Source organism: Acinonyx jubatus, chromosome F2, assembly GCF_027475565.1.
Source record: "Acinonyx jubatus isolate Ajub_Pintada_27869175 chromosome F2, VMU_Ajub_asm_v1.0, whole genome shotgun sequence".
In the NCBI taxonomy this organism is placed as follows: domain Eukaryota; kingdom Metazoa; phylum Chordata; class Mammalia; order Carnivora; family Felidae; genus Acinonyx; species Acinonyx jubatus.
The window spans coordinates 65,624,811-65,642,378 of NC_069394.1; the positions used below are offsets into that span (position 1 = coordinate 65,624,811).

The 17,568-nt window shown below is 40.3% G+C and overlaps 1 protein-coding gene across 4 annotated transcripts in view; it reads right to left on the minus strand.

Moving 5' to 3' along the window:
• Nucleotides 1–465: 465 nt before the first annotated feature.
• The window catches only part of ADHFE1 (alcohol dehydrogenase iron containing 1), a 31,648-nt gene continuing 14,545 nt past the window's right edge, over nt 466–17,568 (minus strand). For 3 of the 4 annotated variants that reach the window (XM_053208709.1, XM_015077706.3, XM_053208708.1), the window contains 6 exons: nt 16,144–16,296; nt 14,099–14,197; nt 12,186–12,264; nt 11,676–11,772; nt 8,914–9,071; nt 466–1,529 (listed from right to left, as the gene is read on the minus strand). In XM_053208709.1, coding sequence (XP_053064684.1) covers nt 1,446–1,529; nt 8,914–9,071; nt 11,676–11,772; nt 12,186–12,264; nt 14,099–14,197; nt 16,144–16,296 — 670 coding nt within the window. In that variant the 3' untranslated portion in view covers nt 466–1,445. The remainder of the gene's footprint in view (nt 1,530–8,913; nt 9,072–11,675; nt 11,773–12,185; nt 12,265–14,098; nt 14,198–16,143; nt 16,297–17,568) is intronic. The other variant, XR_008292869.1, reaches the window with a different exon arrangement.

Consider the following 17,568-nt stretch of genomic DNA (forward strand, 5'->3'; position numbering starts at 1 on the left):
TATAATTAGAGAAAACTCTAGAAACATTATTTCAATGTTATTTAAAAGATCTCAAGGACATAAAGACTTTTATACAGATAAAGTGGGCCTGGTCAGGCTGAATGGCACAGTAATGCACTTCTTTTCCATTTTTAAAAATCCTGATGTAATTATACATAGCATTACTTATTTGATTAAAACTTTAATTCAGCTTAAAACACAAATAAATCCACAAGGGCACTGAGATCCAGACTGCCAAAGACTTGAGCAGGCAAAAAACATCAGTGTGGTTACCTTTGTGAGGTGAAATGAGCCGTAGAAGTTTCTGTAGGCTGGGATTGACAGAGAGGCAAATGATCATGCTACTTAGATTCTACTGGCAAGGCTGAAGTCTATTAACTACAACACTGCTTGCTTTTGAATTAATTTATTCTGAGCACCAAAAACATTTTTCCAAAGAGGGAATTACCATGTAGGGTGTTAGTGTTTTTCTCCAAAGAACAATTTGTTTATTTACCACAGGATCAGTCTCTCATATTTTACCTCTTTGGATCTGCTTTAATCTTTAAGTATTAGTTACTAGTATTTTCATAAATTAAGATGAATCTGACCTAAAACAATAAAATGATATTTCTCTCTTTTCTCTGGTGCTTTTAAAATGAGAAAATATGTGCTTATAACAAATCCAAACAATACAGATGTTTATAAAATAAAAAGGGGAAGTATAAAATATAGGGTGAATATTTTCTCTTAATTTTCTGTACCCCAAATTCTATTTCTCTAGTGATAACTTTTGTTATTTTGATGTGTATCATTCTTCTTCCTATATATAGACAAATACTTATGTATAATTAAAAAGTAAAAATCAGACCACGCAAATATTTAATTGTTCTGCTTTTTTCCAACTTAGCAGTATATCATGGGCATATTTCCAATATGTTTATCTCATTCTTATTGATAGCACTATAATATTCCATTACTTAATATACTCTGATTTATTTATCTGTATACTATTAATGAATATTTAGGTTCTTTCAGATTTTTTATTAGAGTGCTGCCAGAAACATCCTTGCCATCTTCCTTAACACACTTGTGCTCATATTTCTATAGGCTCAATTTCTAGACTAGGGATTACTGGGCACGGGATATGTGCATTTATGTTTTTGATAGATACTGAGCTTTTGCCCATTTTATAAATAGAGCAGTTGAAATCCGTGTGGTTTGGGGCAGGAACATGAATGCTGATGTCTAGCCCAAGGTCCAACATAGTGGGCATTCTTCCACTGTTTACAGAAGTAGTTTGACTTTGAGCATTAGGGAATCTTCTGCAGGATAAACTTATTATCACATTCAGATTGGTAACAGGTATGTCATGTGTGGAAATAAAAAGACAAAGTTCTGGCTAGCTTGGCTTCTGTTGTCAGGACTGTGATGGCCAGTGGTAATTCTTTCAGTGAGAATGAAAATTAATACAGTTTCATTGAAGCTTCAAACAGAACAGACAGGTCCTCTTCTGACTGAGGGCGTGGTGCAAGCTTGGTGACCCTTTCCTGAAACAGTAAATAAAAGCAGTTACCCAGGGCTTTGAAAAGACAGTTTGTAAAAGGTACTAGGTTATGTAAATTAACTTGGCCATAAGAAACAATGACTTGATAATAGTTATATCTTTGAAATCATATTTTGGGGCACCTGGGTGGCTTAGTCAGCAAAGCATCTGACCCTTGGTTTTGGCTCAGGTCGTGATCTCACGGTTTCATGGTTCAAGCCCTGCATCAGGCTCCACACTGACAGTGTGGAGTCTGCTTGGGATTCTCTCTCAATCTCTCTCTCTCTCTCTCTCTCTCTCTCTCTCTCTCTCCCCCTCTCCCTCCCCCTCCCTCCCTCCCTCCCTCCCTCTCTCCCTCCTCCTTCTCTCTCTACCCCTCTCCCACTCACACTGTCTCTGTTTCTCTCAAAAGAAATAAACTTAAAAAAATCCTATTTCTTGTTTGCCCTATTCTAGCTGATCCCCAAGTCAGAAGTTTATCGAATGACACCTCTCCCACAAAGCCTTCAAAAGCCATTATGCTTACATTCTGGCAATAGCCTGCCCAAAGTATAGAACCAAATCAACCTTGGGTAGAACACCGCCTACAATGACCAAACTGCATTGGTCAGCAGCCTATGCCAGGTAGGTCGTCTGGGCAGAGAGCACTGTCCCAGGCATAGCATGTGCTGCCAAGGAAAATAGAACTGGGTTGTCCTTGACTTCAAAGACTGTATACTTTGCAACTTGGACTTAACGTATATTTAAAAAAGATTTCATTAGGACTTAACTCTCAGGCTACAGGCAACAAGTGACTCCTTTTTTTCCTTTTTAACGTTTATTTATTTTTGAGACAGAGCATGAACGGGGGAGGGGCAGAGAGAGAGGGAGACACAGAATCGGAAGCAGGCTCCAGACTCTGAGCCATCAGCCCAGAGCCCGACGCGGGGCTCGAACTCACGGACCACGCGATCGTGACCTGAGCCGAAGTCGGACGCTCAACCGACTGAGCCACCGAGGCGCCCCAAGTGACTCCTTTTTAATATTAACTAAGGTTTTCTGCCTTCCCAAATGAATTCAGCGACTTGCTTAATTTCTCCAATGTTATTGAATGGAGTTAGCAAAGACAGCCAGCACATCCTATTGCTATATATACCCCCATCAGTGTCTTCTTAATCCCAATGGGACAGAGGATTAAAAGATACTATAATGACCACCCTGTGTCCAAATTTCTGGGCCTAAATGAAATTAAGGTATAGGGATTGAGTGTCCAACTCCTGATTTTGGCTCAGGTCATGATCCCAGGGTCATGGGATCGAACCCCATGCCAGGCTCTGCATTGAGGGTGGAGCCTGTTTGAGATTCTCTCTCTCTCTCTCTCTCTCTCCCTCTCCCCTGTGCTCTCTGTCTCTCTAAAATAAAAAATTAAAAAAAAAATTAAGATGTATTCTATATTTTTGGTTGCATTCTCACGGGTCTCTCAGTTTATTTTCTTTTAAGCACCTATTTGGGAGCATAGCTGGTAGATGAGGCAGCTCTATGAGGGCAGAGCTGTGTTCAGTCTTCTTGCCCAGTGCCTATGAGAGTGCGTGACATGCACATAGGTGCCCAACAGTTATCTGATGAATTAATGACAGTGGTGGGAGGGGGGATGTTGACATTTCAAATATTCACATATTCAAGACAGAACTCTGCCTCCTGCCTCCCATTTTCTTCATCTCAGAAGTGATACCCAGTCACTCAGGCAAAAGCCTAGGAGTCCTCTTGATTTTCTTTCCTTTCTCTACAGGTTCACTCCATCAGCAAATTTGTCCAATCTCCCTCCAAAGTAAATCCCAAATCTGACCACCTCTCACCTCCTGTTCCACCACAACCCAAGTCTAAGTCATCCTCACTCTCCCCTCCACAAGTCTGTTTGCACTTTTGCTCTACTCTCGCCCCCTACAGGTCATTCTCCACAGAGCAGCCAGGTGATATTCCCCCCCCCACCCCCCCCCCCCCCCAGTATAAATTGCTCCTATCATTGCTTGCTTCATGCTCTCTGATGACTTGCCACTGCAATTACAAGACTATGCCTCCAGTGCCACCCTGTTCAGGCCCTGATGCTCACCTCAGCTCTGACTCTTCTCCCATCAGTTCATCTCACTTAGCCCCACCATCCCCTCTCAGTCCCACAAAAATGCTCATCTTCATGCTGTCTTAGGGCCTTTCCCCTCTGCCTGGAGTGCTTCTCCCCGATCTCAACGTGGCTGCCTCCACCTCTAGTCAGAAACCTTCTGTGACCACCCTCGCTGGAGTTCCCTCTACACTGTCCCATGTGAAATCACTATCTCATTGCCCAGGTTTTCCTTCATATCATTAATCATTAACTGGAATGATTTCATTTATACCTTATTTATAGATTTGATTAGATGCCCATTGTCTGTCTTCTCTCACTAGAATGTGAGGTCTACAAGGTAGGGAAGAGACTTTATTTTTCTCCTTACCATATCCTGTTCAATGCATGTAAAAACAGGACCTCAGTAAGTAAAAGGAAGGTAAGGTAAAAGGAAGAATGAAAATAAGAAGGATGTATTAAAAAAATTAACTCAGGGGTGCCTTGGTGGCTCAGTTGGTTAGATATCTGACTCATGATTTTGACTCAGGTCATGATCTCCCAGTTTGTGAAATTGAGCTCTGCACTGGGCTCCGTGCTGATAGTGCGGAGCCTGCTTGGGATTCATATACAAACTCTCTCTCAAAATAAATAAATAAACATTAAAAAAATTTAACTCAAAATAGATCTAAATGTAAAGACTTACATCTTACATGTAAGATGTAATACTAAAACTCTTAGAAGAAAATAGGGGAAAATTTCATGACCTTAGATTTGGCAATATTTTCTTGGCTATGACACCAAAAGCACAGGCAATAAAAAAAAAAATAGGTAAATTGGACTACATCCAAATTTGAAACTTTTATGCATCAAAAGACACTCTCAAGAGAGTTGAAAAGACAGAATGAGAAAAATATTTGCAGATTATACATCTGATAAGATGTATATAAGATATACATCTGATATTCTAGTAATATCTAGAATATATAAATAATTGCTACAACTCAACAGCAGAAAACCCTAAACAACCCAACTCAAAAATAGGCAAAAGACTTGAATAGATATTTCTTCAATGAAGATATGTAAATAGCCAATAAACACATGAAATCAGTCATTAGCAAAATGCAATTCAAAACCACAATGAGTTCCCACTTCCCATCCATCAGGATAGCTATAAAAAAATGGAAAAAACAAATCTTGGTGAAGATGTGGAGAAATTGGAACCCTTGTGTATTGCTGACTTCACTTATTGTTGGTGGGAATGCAAAATGGTACAGCCTCTATGGAAAACAGTTTAGCAGTTCCTCAAAAAGTTAAACAGAGAAGGTGTACCCTACGATCTATAATTTTATTCCTAGGTATATAGCCAAATAGATTGAAAGCAGGGACTAAAACATATTCATACAACCAATGTTTATAGTAGCACTATTCACAATAGCTTAAAGGCAGAAACAACCCAAATGTCCATCTGAACATAAATGGAAAAGCAATATGTGGTATATCCATGCAATGGAATATTACTCAGCCATAAAAAGGAGTGAAATTCTGACATTAAGGATTTATGCTAAGTGAAGTCATTATACAGACCCAAAAGAACAAATATTGTAGGATTCCATTTATGAAACGAGGTACCTGTAACAGGCAAATCCGTACAGACAGAAAGTAGAATAGAGGTCATCAGAGGTTGGGGAAGGGGAGTTATTGTTTACCATTAAGCAATAGAGCAGAGCTTCTATTTTCTGGAAATGGATAGTAGTGATGGTCGCACCACACTAAATGTACTCGTTGGGACTGAATTATGCACTTAAAAATGGTTAAATTAATACATTTTATATTAGATACATTTTACCATGATTAAAAAAAAATAATTAAAGAAAGGAAGGAAAGGGGCGCCTGGATGGCTCAGTTGGTTAAGCATCAGACTTTGGCTCAGGTCATGATCTCATGGTCTGTGGGTTCGAGCCCCACATCAGGCTCTGTGCTGGTTGCTCAGAGCCTGGAGCCTGCTTCTGATTCTGTGTCTCCCTCTCTCTGTGCACCTCCCTTGCTCTCTGTCTCAAAAATAAATAAACATTAAAAAAGACAAAAGGAAGGATGGAAGGGCAGATGGGAGAAGGATGGGGGACAATATGATGAATGTGGGTGAAACCAAATAAGAGTTTATACTGCAGCAGATCTTCAGAGATTCTAAAGAATTTTGAGAATCCAGAGCAAGGCAGAGACCTGTTCATGGCGACCTACATACCTGTGAGCGGCAGGGTCAAGAACGGAAATTCAGCATTTGCTATGGCCGACGATTATTGCCACAGTATTCTGTTTATAACAGGAGAGAATCTTATCTGGTGATCTCAGAGTCCCTTAAGATGATCCTGTTCATCTTTGGCGAAATAGTTCAGGATTCTCAGAATTATTTCAGGCCAAGTGATCGGGGTTTCTCCTTCACATTTCTAAAGCTCCATGATTGGTTAAATGGGGGCAAGGATGTAATGTTTGTGATATATCCCCCCATGTATCATCTATGCCATAGAAAAGCCAAACTCTCAGAATTAAGATGTGTTCAGCGCTATTATTTATAGATGCTTAAAACCAAAGGACAACTGATTAACATGGGCACTGAAATAAATCCTGACTACTACTTTTAGCACATTCATAAAATAACAACATTTTGACTGGCCTGTCTGCCAGGGCGTGGAAGTGCTCATTTTGGTAGACAGCTCTCCTCAGAAATGAAATGTTTGGATTTGAAATGTAAATGTTTTTTTCCAGAGGTTTCAGAAACCCCACTTGGAAGATTAATTTATTCTTGCCTGCTCCCCTTGCAGCCTGGGTATGGCGGTTGGAAGCCTCTGCACACAGGGCTGCTGTTTGCTGCCATCAGTATGGGATGTGGTGTTCGGTCAAGAATACTGGCCTGGTTGTTCCTTCCAGAGAAAACTGATCCCTCCTTGCTGAACATAAAAGAAGCTTTATCAAATGTCGACTACATAAATAATCTTTCTGGCAATATTCTTTGCAGCAACCAATATATCCCTCTCACTACCTTAAATCCTGTAGATACTAATAAGTGAAGATTAGCTTGTGCACGTGTAAAATTCTGAAGTTGCCATAGCATTCCTGTAAAATGTTCACTGCTGCCAAAAAATACCAAACAAAAAACCTATAGTAGTTCTTCATCTGCAAAACAGACAAGCTGATTTCTAAGATGCCTTCTAAGTTCCGTGCATCTCTCCTGTCCTCTCCATATATAGAACACATTGACTCAATTACATGGACTCCAAAATGGAACTAGTGCTACTTTATTAAAATTAACTATGTATGTTTCTCCCAATCATAGAAACATGATTTAAAAAAAAAAAGCAGGATACGTGTTGGGGCTGCTTTATGAATACAACTTGAGGAAATCCTGGCCTCCTGCTTTTTGACTTGTATTCAAAGGATTCAATTTGTCTTGCATCTTTTGTGAAACTAAGAAATTAGCTTTGTCTAATTAAGGTTTTGTTATCTGTGATTTCCCAGTGTGACATGTACACTGAGGCATTTAATATGATACCTAATTAACTTGCTATTTTAGTGGATGGTCTCAAATGTTAGTTTGGATTGCTATCTGGAACAGTTTCTGAAAGTAAAAGACTGAGCACAGTAGAATTTAAACAGTAAACACTTGCCAATGTGTGCTGATGGCAAGAAGATGCGTTGCCACTAGCAATCAAATGGCCAAGAATATCACACAGTTTCATCTGAAAATCATGGATACCATCCCTGGAGGTTGACAAACACACATTCCTGAACAAACAGAATTCTTCAGAAATCCCCTCCTCCCCCAGTCTTGAAGAATGGACACTATCACTGGAACCATGCTATAAGAGCCAAGCACCATGTCAAAACTGTGGTGACCACTTGGTCTCTGGTATCCCTGGACAGGCTTTCACGGCTTCTTGTCATTAGTTGACTCCTATTAGGTGTAAGGAAACTTCTCAAAAAATTACTACCATTCAGCCATTAAGCTCACCTGCCCAGAAGACTTAGGAGGCGAGAGGGCTGCAGGTTTACAAACATTTGATATGTTTACTAGCCTGTGCTAGGTGCAGTAGAGGATGAAGGAGCAAAACACATCCTTGCGCTCCTGGAACTTACAATCTAGTAAGTTTGGATAAAATAACTGTGATGGTCATATTCTTTGGCTATTTAGTCCATTGGACTTGTTGGTTAGAGCTAAGTGTTTCTGAGTTAGCCTAGGAGCTCAGTTACACTTTGAGATGTTTCCTTTTCTCATTCATTTGTATTTTCAGATACAACTGAGGCTACTGGATTTGAGTATAAATGAAGGAAACTGCTGGCCCATGGGCCATGTTTGGTTTGTACAGTGGGTAATACAGGGAATGCAATACAAACATCCAGATTGCTGATACATATATACTTTTAATTGGATGCTCTATGAACACTGGGACCTGAATTTCTGCTTGTAGATAATAAATTGTAGCTGAAAAGATGCTCACCCAATGAGATGGATTATGAGCTTTCCAGTTCACGAAAGTCCCCGCCACTCCCTACTGCTTTAAATTACTTTGTTCATTGCAATTGCCTACCTACCTCCTGAGGACATGTGAGTCCGTTAACCGAATCCATACAAATAACATCTTATGTGAGTGGTGAGATCTTCAACATTCTAAGCAGTTGCCAAGTGGGGAAGAAGCTAGTGTGAGGCCTTTGTTTAACCAGAGGGATGAGGGAAAAGCACTGCTACTTGTGGTAAGCGGGAATCTGTGTAGCAACATTTAGATAAATAAGACCCAAAGTGACACAGATGTGTATACAGATGTTATGTATATAAAACGTACACTCTCCCAGATATGTTAAAAAGTGATTTTGTAATGGTATCCATTTAAAGGCCATGCCTATTTTTCACAAAATAGTAGGAATTTTAACTGTTTATAATATAAAACAATATTAGTGGCCCTTTTGGAATGGCTTCACATAGTTTTATAGAGGACTTTTAAAAGAGCAGAAATGGTAAAAAGGGAAATTCTGCTACACTTCAAGACAAATATGGATGTTTTTGCCTTGATTTTTTATAAAAGATCCTTTCAGTTACATCATAACAGCTCCAAAAAGCCACAGGTTTATGGAAGAATATATAGGTAAGGGAGGCTGGCCCCTCCCATAGGAGAAGAGAAGAGCTGTTCTCTGGTATGGAGGAGACCTGGGTTTTCCTGTTCCCTAAGACCCCCCCCCCCCTCCTCCCACCAAGTGGACCATGTTTTTCCAGCAGCTTTGTGCTTCTCCGAAAGGCATGAGGACGCACTGCATCTCTTACCTGGGGCAGCGTTCCTTTCACTAACGCAGGGATATCAGCCTTGGAGTAACCAATGGCAGCTAGGCCATCATCAACATCCAGATCGAATAAGAATTTCCGGAGCGTGTCTGCCAAAATAGGCCCAGCGTCTGGGATCCTGGCAGTGCGGGTGTCAGCTCCTAGAAGACACAAAGTGCTGACTGTAGAGAGAGAGGGTGTCATTCAGTCACATGATAGCTGAATACATAACCTACTGCTGGCTCCCTACCACTGAGGACAAGGGCACCGCTGTGCCTCCACATGGAGGCCAGCCCAGCATCAACCCTGCAGAACACAGATGGGCCAGGCCAGCCTGCAGGACCCCGATATCCTTTGCAGGGAAGTCGTCTGGGGTGTGCTAACCTGGCTCTCACATTTCCGATGGGCTCCTTGCCCCTAGTGTTGTGGGAAGAAGAGGAACCGAGCCAAGAGAAGAGGCATAGGGAGGAGACCAAAAAAGAAGGCTGGTGTTTGGATGAGGAGGCAGGAGCATTCGTAGGAGAAAACACAGGTTATGTAACTATCAAGGCTTGGAATTTGCTGACATCTAGAGGTATATGTGTTCAACGTCTTTTCTCCCAGCAACATCTTAGGCAAAGAAGACAGACCCTTTGCAAACCCTTGTGAGGCAAGGATATATTGAAGTGCAAAAGCTCCAACACTGACTGCCCAAAAGGAAGAAAATGACAAAAATGGACTACGTGTGGCCAGGGGAGGAAATACTTCCTCTCTATTGCTATGAAACTTTTTATTTTAAGGGCCAGGGCAGATTACTTTAAATAAATATTACAGGACTAGTCAGGCGGAACCAAGAACAAGACTCTGAGAAAACAGTGTTTAGTATGTAGATAATAATAATGTTGGTGAAGAGTGGAGAAGGTTGCCAAGGGTTGGAAATTTGTAAGGAAAAAATGTAGACACGATTCATAGTTAATACATGAAATCATAGAGACATCAGTCTGGATGAGCCAGGGGTTCTGCCCTCAGGCAGGGGTAGCAGTGAGAGGTCCAGACCCTTAGCACTCCAGCCACCCTCCATTCTAGCTGAACACATTTACTGCCAGGAAGTGAAGCACTCTCCAAACAGATGTAGCATTATTTATTATCCGAAATGCCTCATGTTGAGTCTAAGTCCACTTTCTCTGTATTGTTCACCAGGAGACTAGAATGTACAGTTTACCTCCATGCTGAAGCACACTATTAGTTTTAACCTTTTTCTTCAATGGCAGCAAGAACTGTTTTAGTAATCCGGAAAAAAGTATAAATAGACCCAGATAGAAGGCTAGTTGGGAGAACAGCTGGATGGAAGGTAAACCTTGCCTGACAAGACCAGTCTGTATTACACGGTGGCAGCTGAAATATGGATTAGGTGGAAAGGTGACATACGATACAAGGTTTATGAGGTTTTTATGTTCCTGCGATTGCTGCCATAAAACACACCATCAAAGCCTCTGGGTTTTCCTGTGAAGTGTTTTAGAAAAAAAGAGAGGGTAGGAAAGAGAATAAATCGGTATAAAGCTAAGAGAATCTAAGATTACACAAGGAATTAAAATAGTTGATGGCTAAGTATGGAATAACATTAAACAAAACTTCCTATGCAAGGAGGAAGAATTGGTAGGTTCTTCCACCCTGAGCTTTGTCTACCAGAAGAATTGCTTTTCACAGTAGTGTTGTTGGTTGCCTGGAATTTTATTTACCTTTAGGTTTTCTAAGACTTTCCCATTTCCCAGACGTGTAGCTGACTACTTGGGCTCCCTCCTACTTACACTGCATATTTACAAGGCATCTAGGCATCTGAGTCCCCAAAATGGCTGAAAAATAAACCCCAGTCCGAAAGGGAAAAGAAACAAGATCATTGGGAAGGTCGACGCCATATTTCCAGCAGTGCATGCTGGGAAATCAAGCCCCTGCACAGCTTCTCTAGCCTGGCTTCTCTCATTAGCATTCCCAGCACAACACCTGGAACTCTGTGAAAGCACAAACGTCAGAGTGTGAAAGAGAAGTGGAGGGAGCAGCACACGTGGAAGGAATCTGTGGTCATGCCTACCTTTTTGGAAATAACCTCTCCAACGGCTGGAGCTAGAAGAGCATAATGAAGTTTTCTTTTTAGCTTTTCCCTTCCTACCCTAAACACAAGTAGGGGAATAAAATGCTTGGAAAGTTAATCAAATACTCAAAGTCTACTTGAAAGAGTTCTCATCTTAGAAAAATACCAAAAATTTTTACTTAACACTAAAGCTATCCTGAATATAATTTTATTTCTTATAAGATTCAAAAAGCACTGTGGCTGTCTTATTATAGACATTATTTATTCGACAGAGCAGCAAAACAGATTCTTCTTTTGGGATCTTTTTATAAAGTTTCTAGTTGTTTAGATTCTTTATAATTGGGAATGTGCTGTTACGTCCAATTTAGATCCATTTTGTTATCTACTAAACATAGCAAAAGCCAGTTGTAACATTAACAGTATATAAAGAGTCACTTTTCTTGGGGATGAAAACAATAGAAATATTATTACTCCAAATTTAACATAAGCAATATTTGGTTCCATTTCATTGTTAATAGAAGCAAAATTACAGAATTTTAGTGCTAGACAGACTTCAGGTAGGTTACTCACATTTTATTATTAAGCTATTTCAAAGCAAATTTCTAGGTATTATTATCCTTTCTGGATTATCTTCAGAAGCAACCCTATGATATGCTCCACATATGTGGGTCACAGATTTATGCGTCATGGTTCATACCCAATATTTCTGCCGTTTCCAGGTGCCGTTCAGGAGACATCTGTGCTGTGAAAGTGAACACTGCTGGGGAGGTGAGTACCACAGAAAGGCCATGAGGCTGAAGAGAAACAAACTGTGGTGACCAGTGGGGCAACGTTGGTTTTCAACATGCATTTTCTAGATATTAAATTACTTTACCCTATACTCCAAACAATCAAGAATTGACAAATATATTTAACAAATACATTTATGGCAACTGCGAGGAATATGAAATTAAAAAAATTTTTAACATTTATTCATTTTTTGAGAGACAGAGAGAGACAGTACGAGCCAGGGAAGGACAGAGAGAGAGGGAAACAAAGAATCCAAAGCAGGCTCCAGGCTCTGAGCTTGTCAGCACAGAGCCCAGCACAAGGCCAGAACTCACGAACAGTGAGATCATGACCTGAGCTGAAGTTGGGACGTTTAACCAACTGAGCCACCCTGGCGCTCCAGGAATATGAAATTTAATTAAAGACTTTATGTTTTTACCACCAGTGGGTGATCCACATTATAATCTTTTGCTTTGTATGTCTTCACTAAGCCTGAAATTGGGTAGGACATTCCATGGCTAGAAAAGAAAGAAAGTCCTTATGTTGACACATCGATACCAGAAATTCAGGTTAACAAAACAAAGATACTTTTATGGGAGAGCCTTCACAGTCTGTTGACCATATAGTTATCTCACAAAGTTATACATTGTGTTTTCTTTGATACAACAATATATGATTATGCATTGGACATTTTGTGTATTCATTAACAAAACCTCTGAAATGTTCAAATTCAAATGCTCATGGAATTGTATGCCACTAAAAAGTGTTCATGCAGAAGTTGATCCCCAAACACATTATTAACTTGATGATCTTGAAGAATTTACTTTGAAGTTTCTTTAATAAGCTTCAGGGCATGTGTTTTCTATTTTGCTCTGCACTGCCTTGGCAGCGTGTTCCTGCCCAAGCTCATAATGTGGGTGGGAGTTTTAGGAGCTAAGATGTGCTGCATTAGATATGCAAGCTTGACCTGCCAGTCATCTGTCCCATCAATAATTGATATATCCTTTCAAATGTTATATACTAACATAGTTGGATCATAAATGATTTTTGCAGTTTGAAAGGTTATCAAGAAAAGGCACCATGGTTTTTATTTGTGGGTTTTTTTAAATTTGTTTTAATGAAAAAAGAAAAAACAAAACCTCTTTATAGCCTCTTGAATTCTTAGCGAACAAATAGGACAGTATTATAGTTTACTAGATGACCCAGAATATATATATTGTGAGAAGTTAATGTATTTAAAATATTGAAAGTGAAATGCTTTATAATAGTAAAATGGTCTGTAAGTCTTTTTGTGTGGGTTATTAGATGACTTTGGGGTTATTCACCAAAAGATTTACATTTCATAGAAAGATGAAGTATTTTGGTGAACTGTATGAGTACTTATCAAAAAAGGTATCCCTTGCCTATTAGTCTTCATGAGACAGATCAGAAGCTGTTGGTTCTCTGAATTGCTGGGCAATTAGGAATGTACTTTACCTTTCTCAGGCTTCACAGTATTTGGAAAAATATTGCGTAGTGTCTTTTCCTGAAGTGAAAGAGTTCATGTATTTTCCAAAAGTAACTTTTTAATGATACCGAATGACTTTCCTCGATTTATTTTAACAGTTGTATATATTCCTTGTAAAAATTAGAATGATCCATAATCCTATTTCTTCAAGATAACCCTTATAAAGTACATCTTCTGGTCTTTTTATGCATATCTTTAATTTATGATCGTATGTGCATACAGTTTTAAACATTGCTTTCGTTACTTAATATTCTTTTTAAAAAATGTGTATTTATTTATTTTGAGAGGGAGGGACAGAGAGAGAGGGAGAGAGAGAATTCCAAGTGGCCTCTGTGGGGGAGGGCTCTATGTCATGAACCATGAGATCATGACCTGAGCCAAAATCAAGAGTCAGACACTTAACCTACTGAGCCATCCAGGTGTCCCTGAATTATACATTTTAATGGGTGAATTTTATAGTGAATTGTATTTCCATTAAGTGTGAATTGTATTTCCATAATTGTATTTCCGTAAGTGTGAATTGTATTTCCATAAGGCTGTTACCAAAAAAAAAAAAAAAAAATTTAGGGGCTACCTGCCTGGCTCAGTCAGTAGAGCATGTGACTCTTGATCTCAGGGTCATGAGTTTGAGCCTCGCATTGGGGGTAAAATATACTTAAAAAGAAAAACTTAAAAAAATCTATGACTCAACAAATCACATTTGAATTAACAAAACATTCCAGTACCTAAAGTTAAATTTCTTCTTTCTATGGCATATTTAGATCTTACACCTGTCCCAAATTATAAACATTTTAAAAATAAAAGCAATAGCTTAGGTGAATAAATATAGTCTCAGATTTGCTCACCACAGATGAACACCAGCATTTCCAAAGCCAATGCCAGCAAAAGCACTTGCCAAGTGCATATTAGACCTTGCTTCAAGATCATCAGGATTTCTGACAGCCCTGTGGATGATATAAATATCTACATCAACATTGGCATTTCCTACAAAGAAAGGGCAGCCTTAGGGAAAGATCTGGGGAAAAAAGAAATGCTACTCAGTAGGAAGAAAAATTAGGTAACTTATTCAAACGACATCTTGTCTTCTAAATGAAAACTGAAGGGAAACATATTTTCTCATCAATGGTTTTGGGCAAAGGCATAATAAATACTCTGTCAGGCTGCTCCTGTGATAAAAGTGCCAAGGGAAGAAAGCACTGACCCTTGGGCTGTGAGCTGCTCTAGAAAAGTGCCCTGAGAGTCATTCTTCTTCTTCATTTGTCAATGACCTTGACTGCAGCTGTGAATGGACTTCAAGTAAACATATACTCAGAATGCATAGGGCTCAGACCGCTTCTCAGGGTCCCTGCTGCCTCGGGCTACCTGCAGGCTAATTACAGCCTGCTCAGCCATCTTTTTTTTTTTTGTGACACTACCCCAAATAGAACCCTCTGGAGGCCTCTTAGTATCTGTGGAAACTACACGTTATTTTAATATTTATCATTATAGAAGTGGGATGTTATTGTAGGACGAGGCTTTGCTCGCTCTAGATGTCCCCAGTGCCACTTTGGAAAAGCAAATTCTCAAAGGCCCCTTGCAGATGGAGCTCAACCTTCTCATACACACTTGCTTAGAAACCCTGCCCCAGGGAGGAAGCTGAAAACTGCCAAATGAACCCTCTGTCGCTTGCTTTTTCTGATTTTGCCTGGAGTAAGGGTTTCTGTTGTGTAGAGTGCTATAGCCTTTTATCTCCTTTCATTTGGAATGGTGAGGCTTCTGTGGCCCCTTTCCAAACCGGGGTTAGTTTCTTATTCCTTGAATAACAAGATGAAATAGCAGATGATGGGGCTTTAGCTTGTCCTCTGTCCATTTTACCCCCTTACCTTCCACCATGCTCTGCCAAGCCTTCTGTCCCTGTCGCACACACTGGCTGACCATTATCTGGATCTGCATCTACCGAGTGAAATGCTGCCATGCTCTCTGATGGTCTCCTGAAATGGTTCTATGTCCCTTCCCCCTGCTGTACTACAAAATACAGTTTGAGCTCCCTCTCTAGTACAACTTCTAACCAGGGGCCACAGGAAGCACCATGTTCACATCTAGGTCCAAACTGCTGTGTTCTTTCCCTCCATTATGTATAAGTACAGAAGTGAGTCTGGTTTTGCATAGTTCCTAATGTTTCAGGGATCAGCTTTCATCTCTAAGTATATCTTTGCTTTCTTAGGAGCCAATCATGGATACATCATTCATAAATCTTTCAAAATCTTTTAGGAGGCTTTTTATATCTCCTGGGACAGACAACTCTACACATGTATTTCTTAAACTCAGTTCATATGAATTTGCTTAATGGGTTGACTCAGTGTACCTTTGGACAGGGCCTGCATGGGCACAGCCAACATCTGCCTCTCTGAGTGTCATTACCGCTCTTGGTGTAACCAACTCTCAAAGGACATCTCCCTTCACCTTAGCTTTGGTTTTGAGGCTTTGATGAATAATCCTTCTATATGCATCCTTCATAAATCAGGGGCTCATATTTTGTCCCCTTGCCTTTGCCTTTTCAGACTGAAGGATCCAGGTTTCATCCATCCTCATGTGTCTCCCTCCCCGACTTTTGCATCCTTCCGGAGCTTGCTGGTCTCTGGTGCTTCTCTATGTCCACTAAACTGATCTTTTCATGAACAGACTTGTTCAGGATATTTCAGGATCTGTCATGCTACATTTTATGTGAGGGTGGAATGTGGTTTTCTGTTCTGTTTTTTGTCCTTTTTTTCTAAGATTTTATTTTTAACTAATCTCTGCACCCAATATGGGGTTCACACTTATAACCCTGAGATCAAAAGTCACATGCTCTACTGACTGACCCAACCAGGCACCCTTTCTGTTTTGCTTCCATCTCCTCTGGGCCACATACCTCTTCAGATACTTAGCGACGATCCGTAGTGCATGGACAGCCCAAATGTCACTGACTGGGTTGCTGCCCTGGTATGCTGGCCGGGTGATGGGATTTGAAGGGCAGGGGCTCCGCATGTGGTAGGGAAGGGCAGTGTAGGACTCCAGGGCATGGCTAACAAGAAATATTGAAAATACACAGATTGAAAGTATCTTCTTCATTTTTCCCCTCCATTCAGTTTACAAACTCTCTTGTTCAGTACTGACTCCGCTACAGATGTGCTATGTAGTAGTGATAATCACAATGCATTCCACCAGACTCTGGCCTACAATAGTCATTACTTATTATAGAAGTTGACACAGTGAAGTTTACATTAATAGCACTATAGTGTTTTTTGACCAGTGTGTATTACTGGATTACATATGACTCTTTTCTGGTGCAAATAAATCTTCATGATCTTGAATTTTTAAATATTTGAGTCATGAGGAAAAGCACTGAATCTAAAAAATGATTTCCTTTTAAAATATATTTACCATTTTATCTCTTGTATTTGATCAAATACCATATTACTCAAGGAGGGTCGTAGTTACACAAGCCTCCTATTAAGAGTATGCTGCAGTGGTGAGAACACAGATCCTGGGGTCAGCTGTAAATCCTTCTCTCCACTTTCTTGGCAGGCAATGTAATACAGTGAGAAAAGCAGACCATGGACTTGGGTAGTCCTGGGTGTGAATCCTAACTCTGCCACCTCCTGCTTGTGTGAATTTTATTTGAGAGATATTAACTGAATACCTATGATGTGACAGTTACTGTGCCAAGGGGCAGGGATGGAGAAGTGAGTAAGATAGTCCTGTCTTCATCAAGCTCACAGTGCAGTGAAGGAGATGGGCGTGTGAAATGGAGGTGTCTCAGAAAGAATGTTTAGGCCACCCAGTGGGGAAGAGTAAAGAATGGAGTGGTCAGTTGTACTTCAGGAAAGGAATGGGGAAGGTCACCAAAGGTTCCATCAAGGCAAGAATGCTCCAGTGGAATTGGAAGATAAATTCTCCAAGCAGATAAACAGCTGAGCACTGGGGACATTCCAGGGCCAAATGTGGCCTTCAGGCAGTAGAAGTGGAAAGCCACTGAAAGACCTGTCAGGTAGAGGTATGTGTATGTGTGTGTGCATGCATGTAGATGTGTGATGGTTATATTGCATTCTGAAAACTTGCTAAGGCCAATATGGAGAACAGATAGAAGGACTAGAGGGTGGAAGCAGGGAGACTGATGAGGAGACTACTGCAACTGTCCAAGCAAGAGCTGGACAGGTCTGAACCATGGCGGAAGTAATGAGGCTCGAGAGGAGGGAGCAGACAGGAGAGAGATTCAAGCGGAATAAGTGGTAGGAAATACCAGCTGTGTGTGGGCATGAGAAAGAAGTTAAGGGACTGCTGCTAAGTTAAGGGA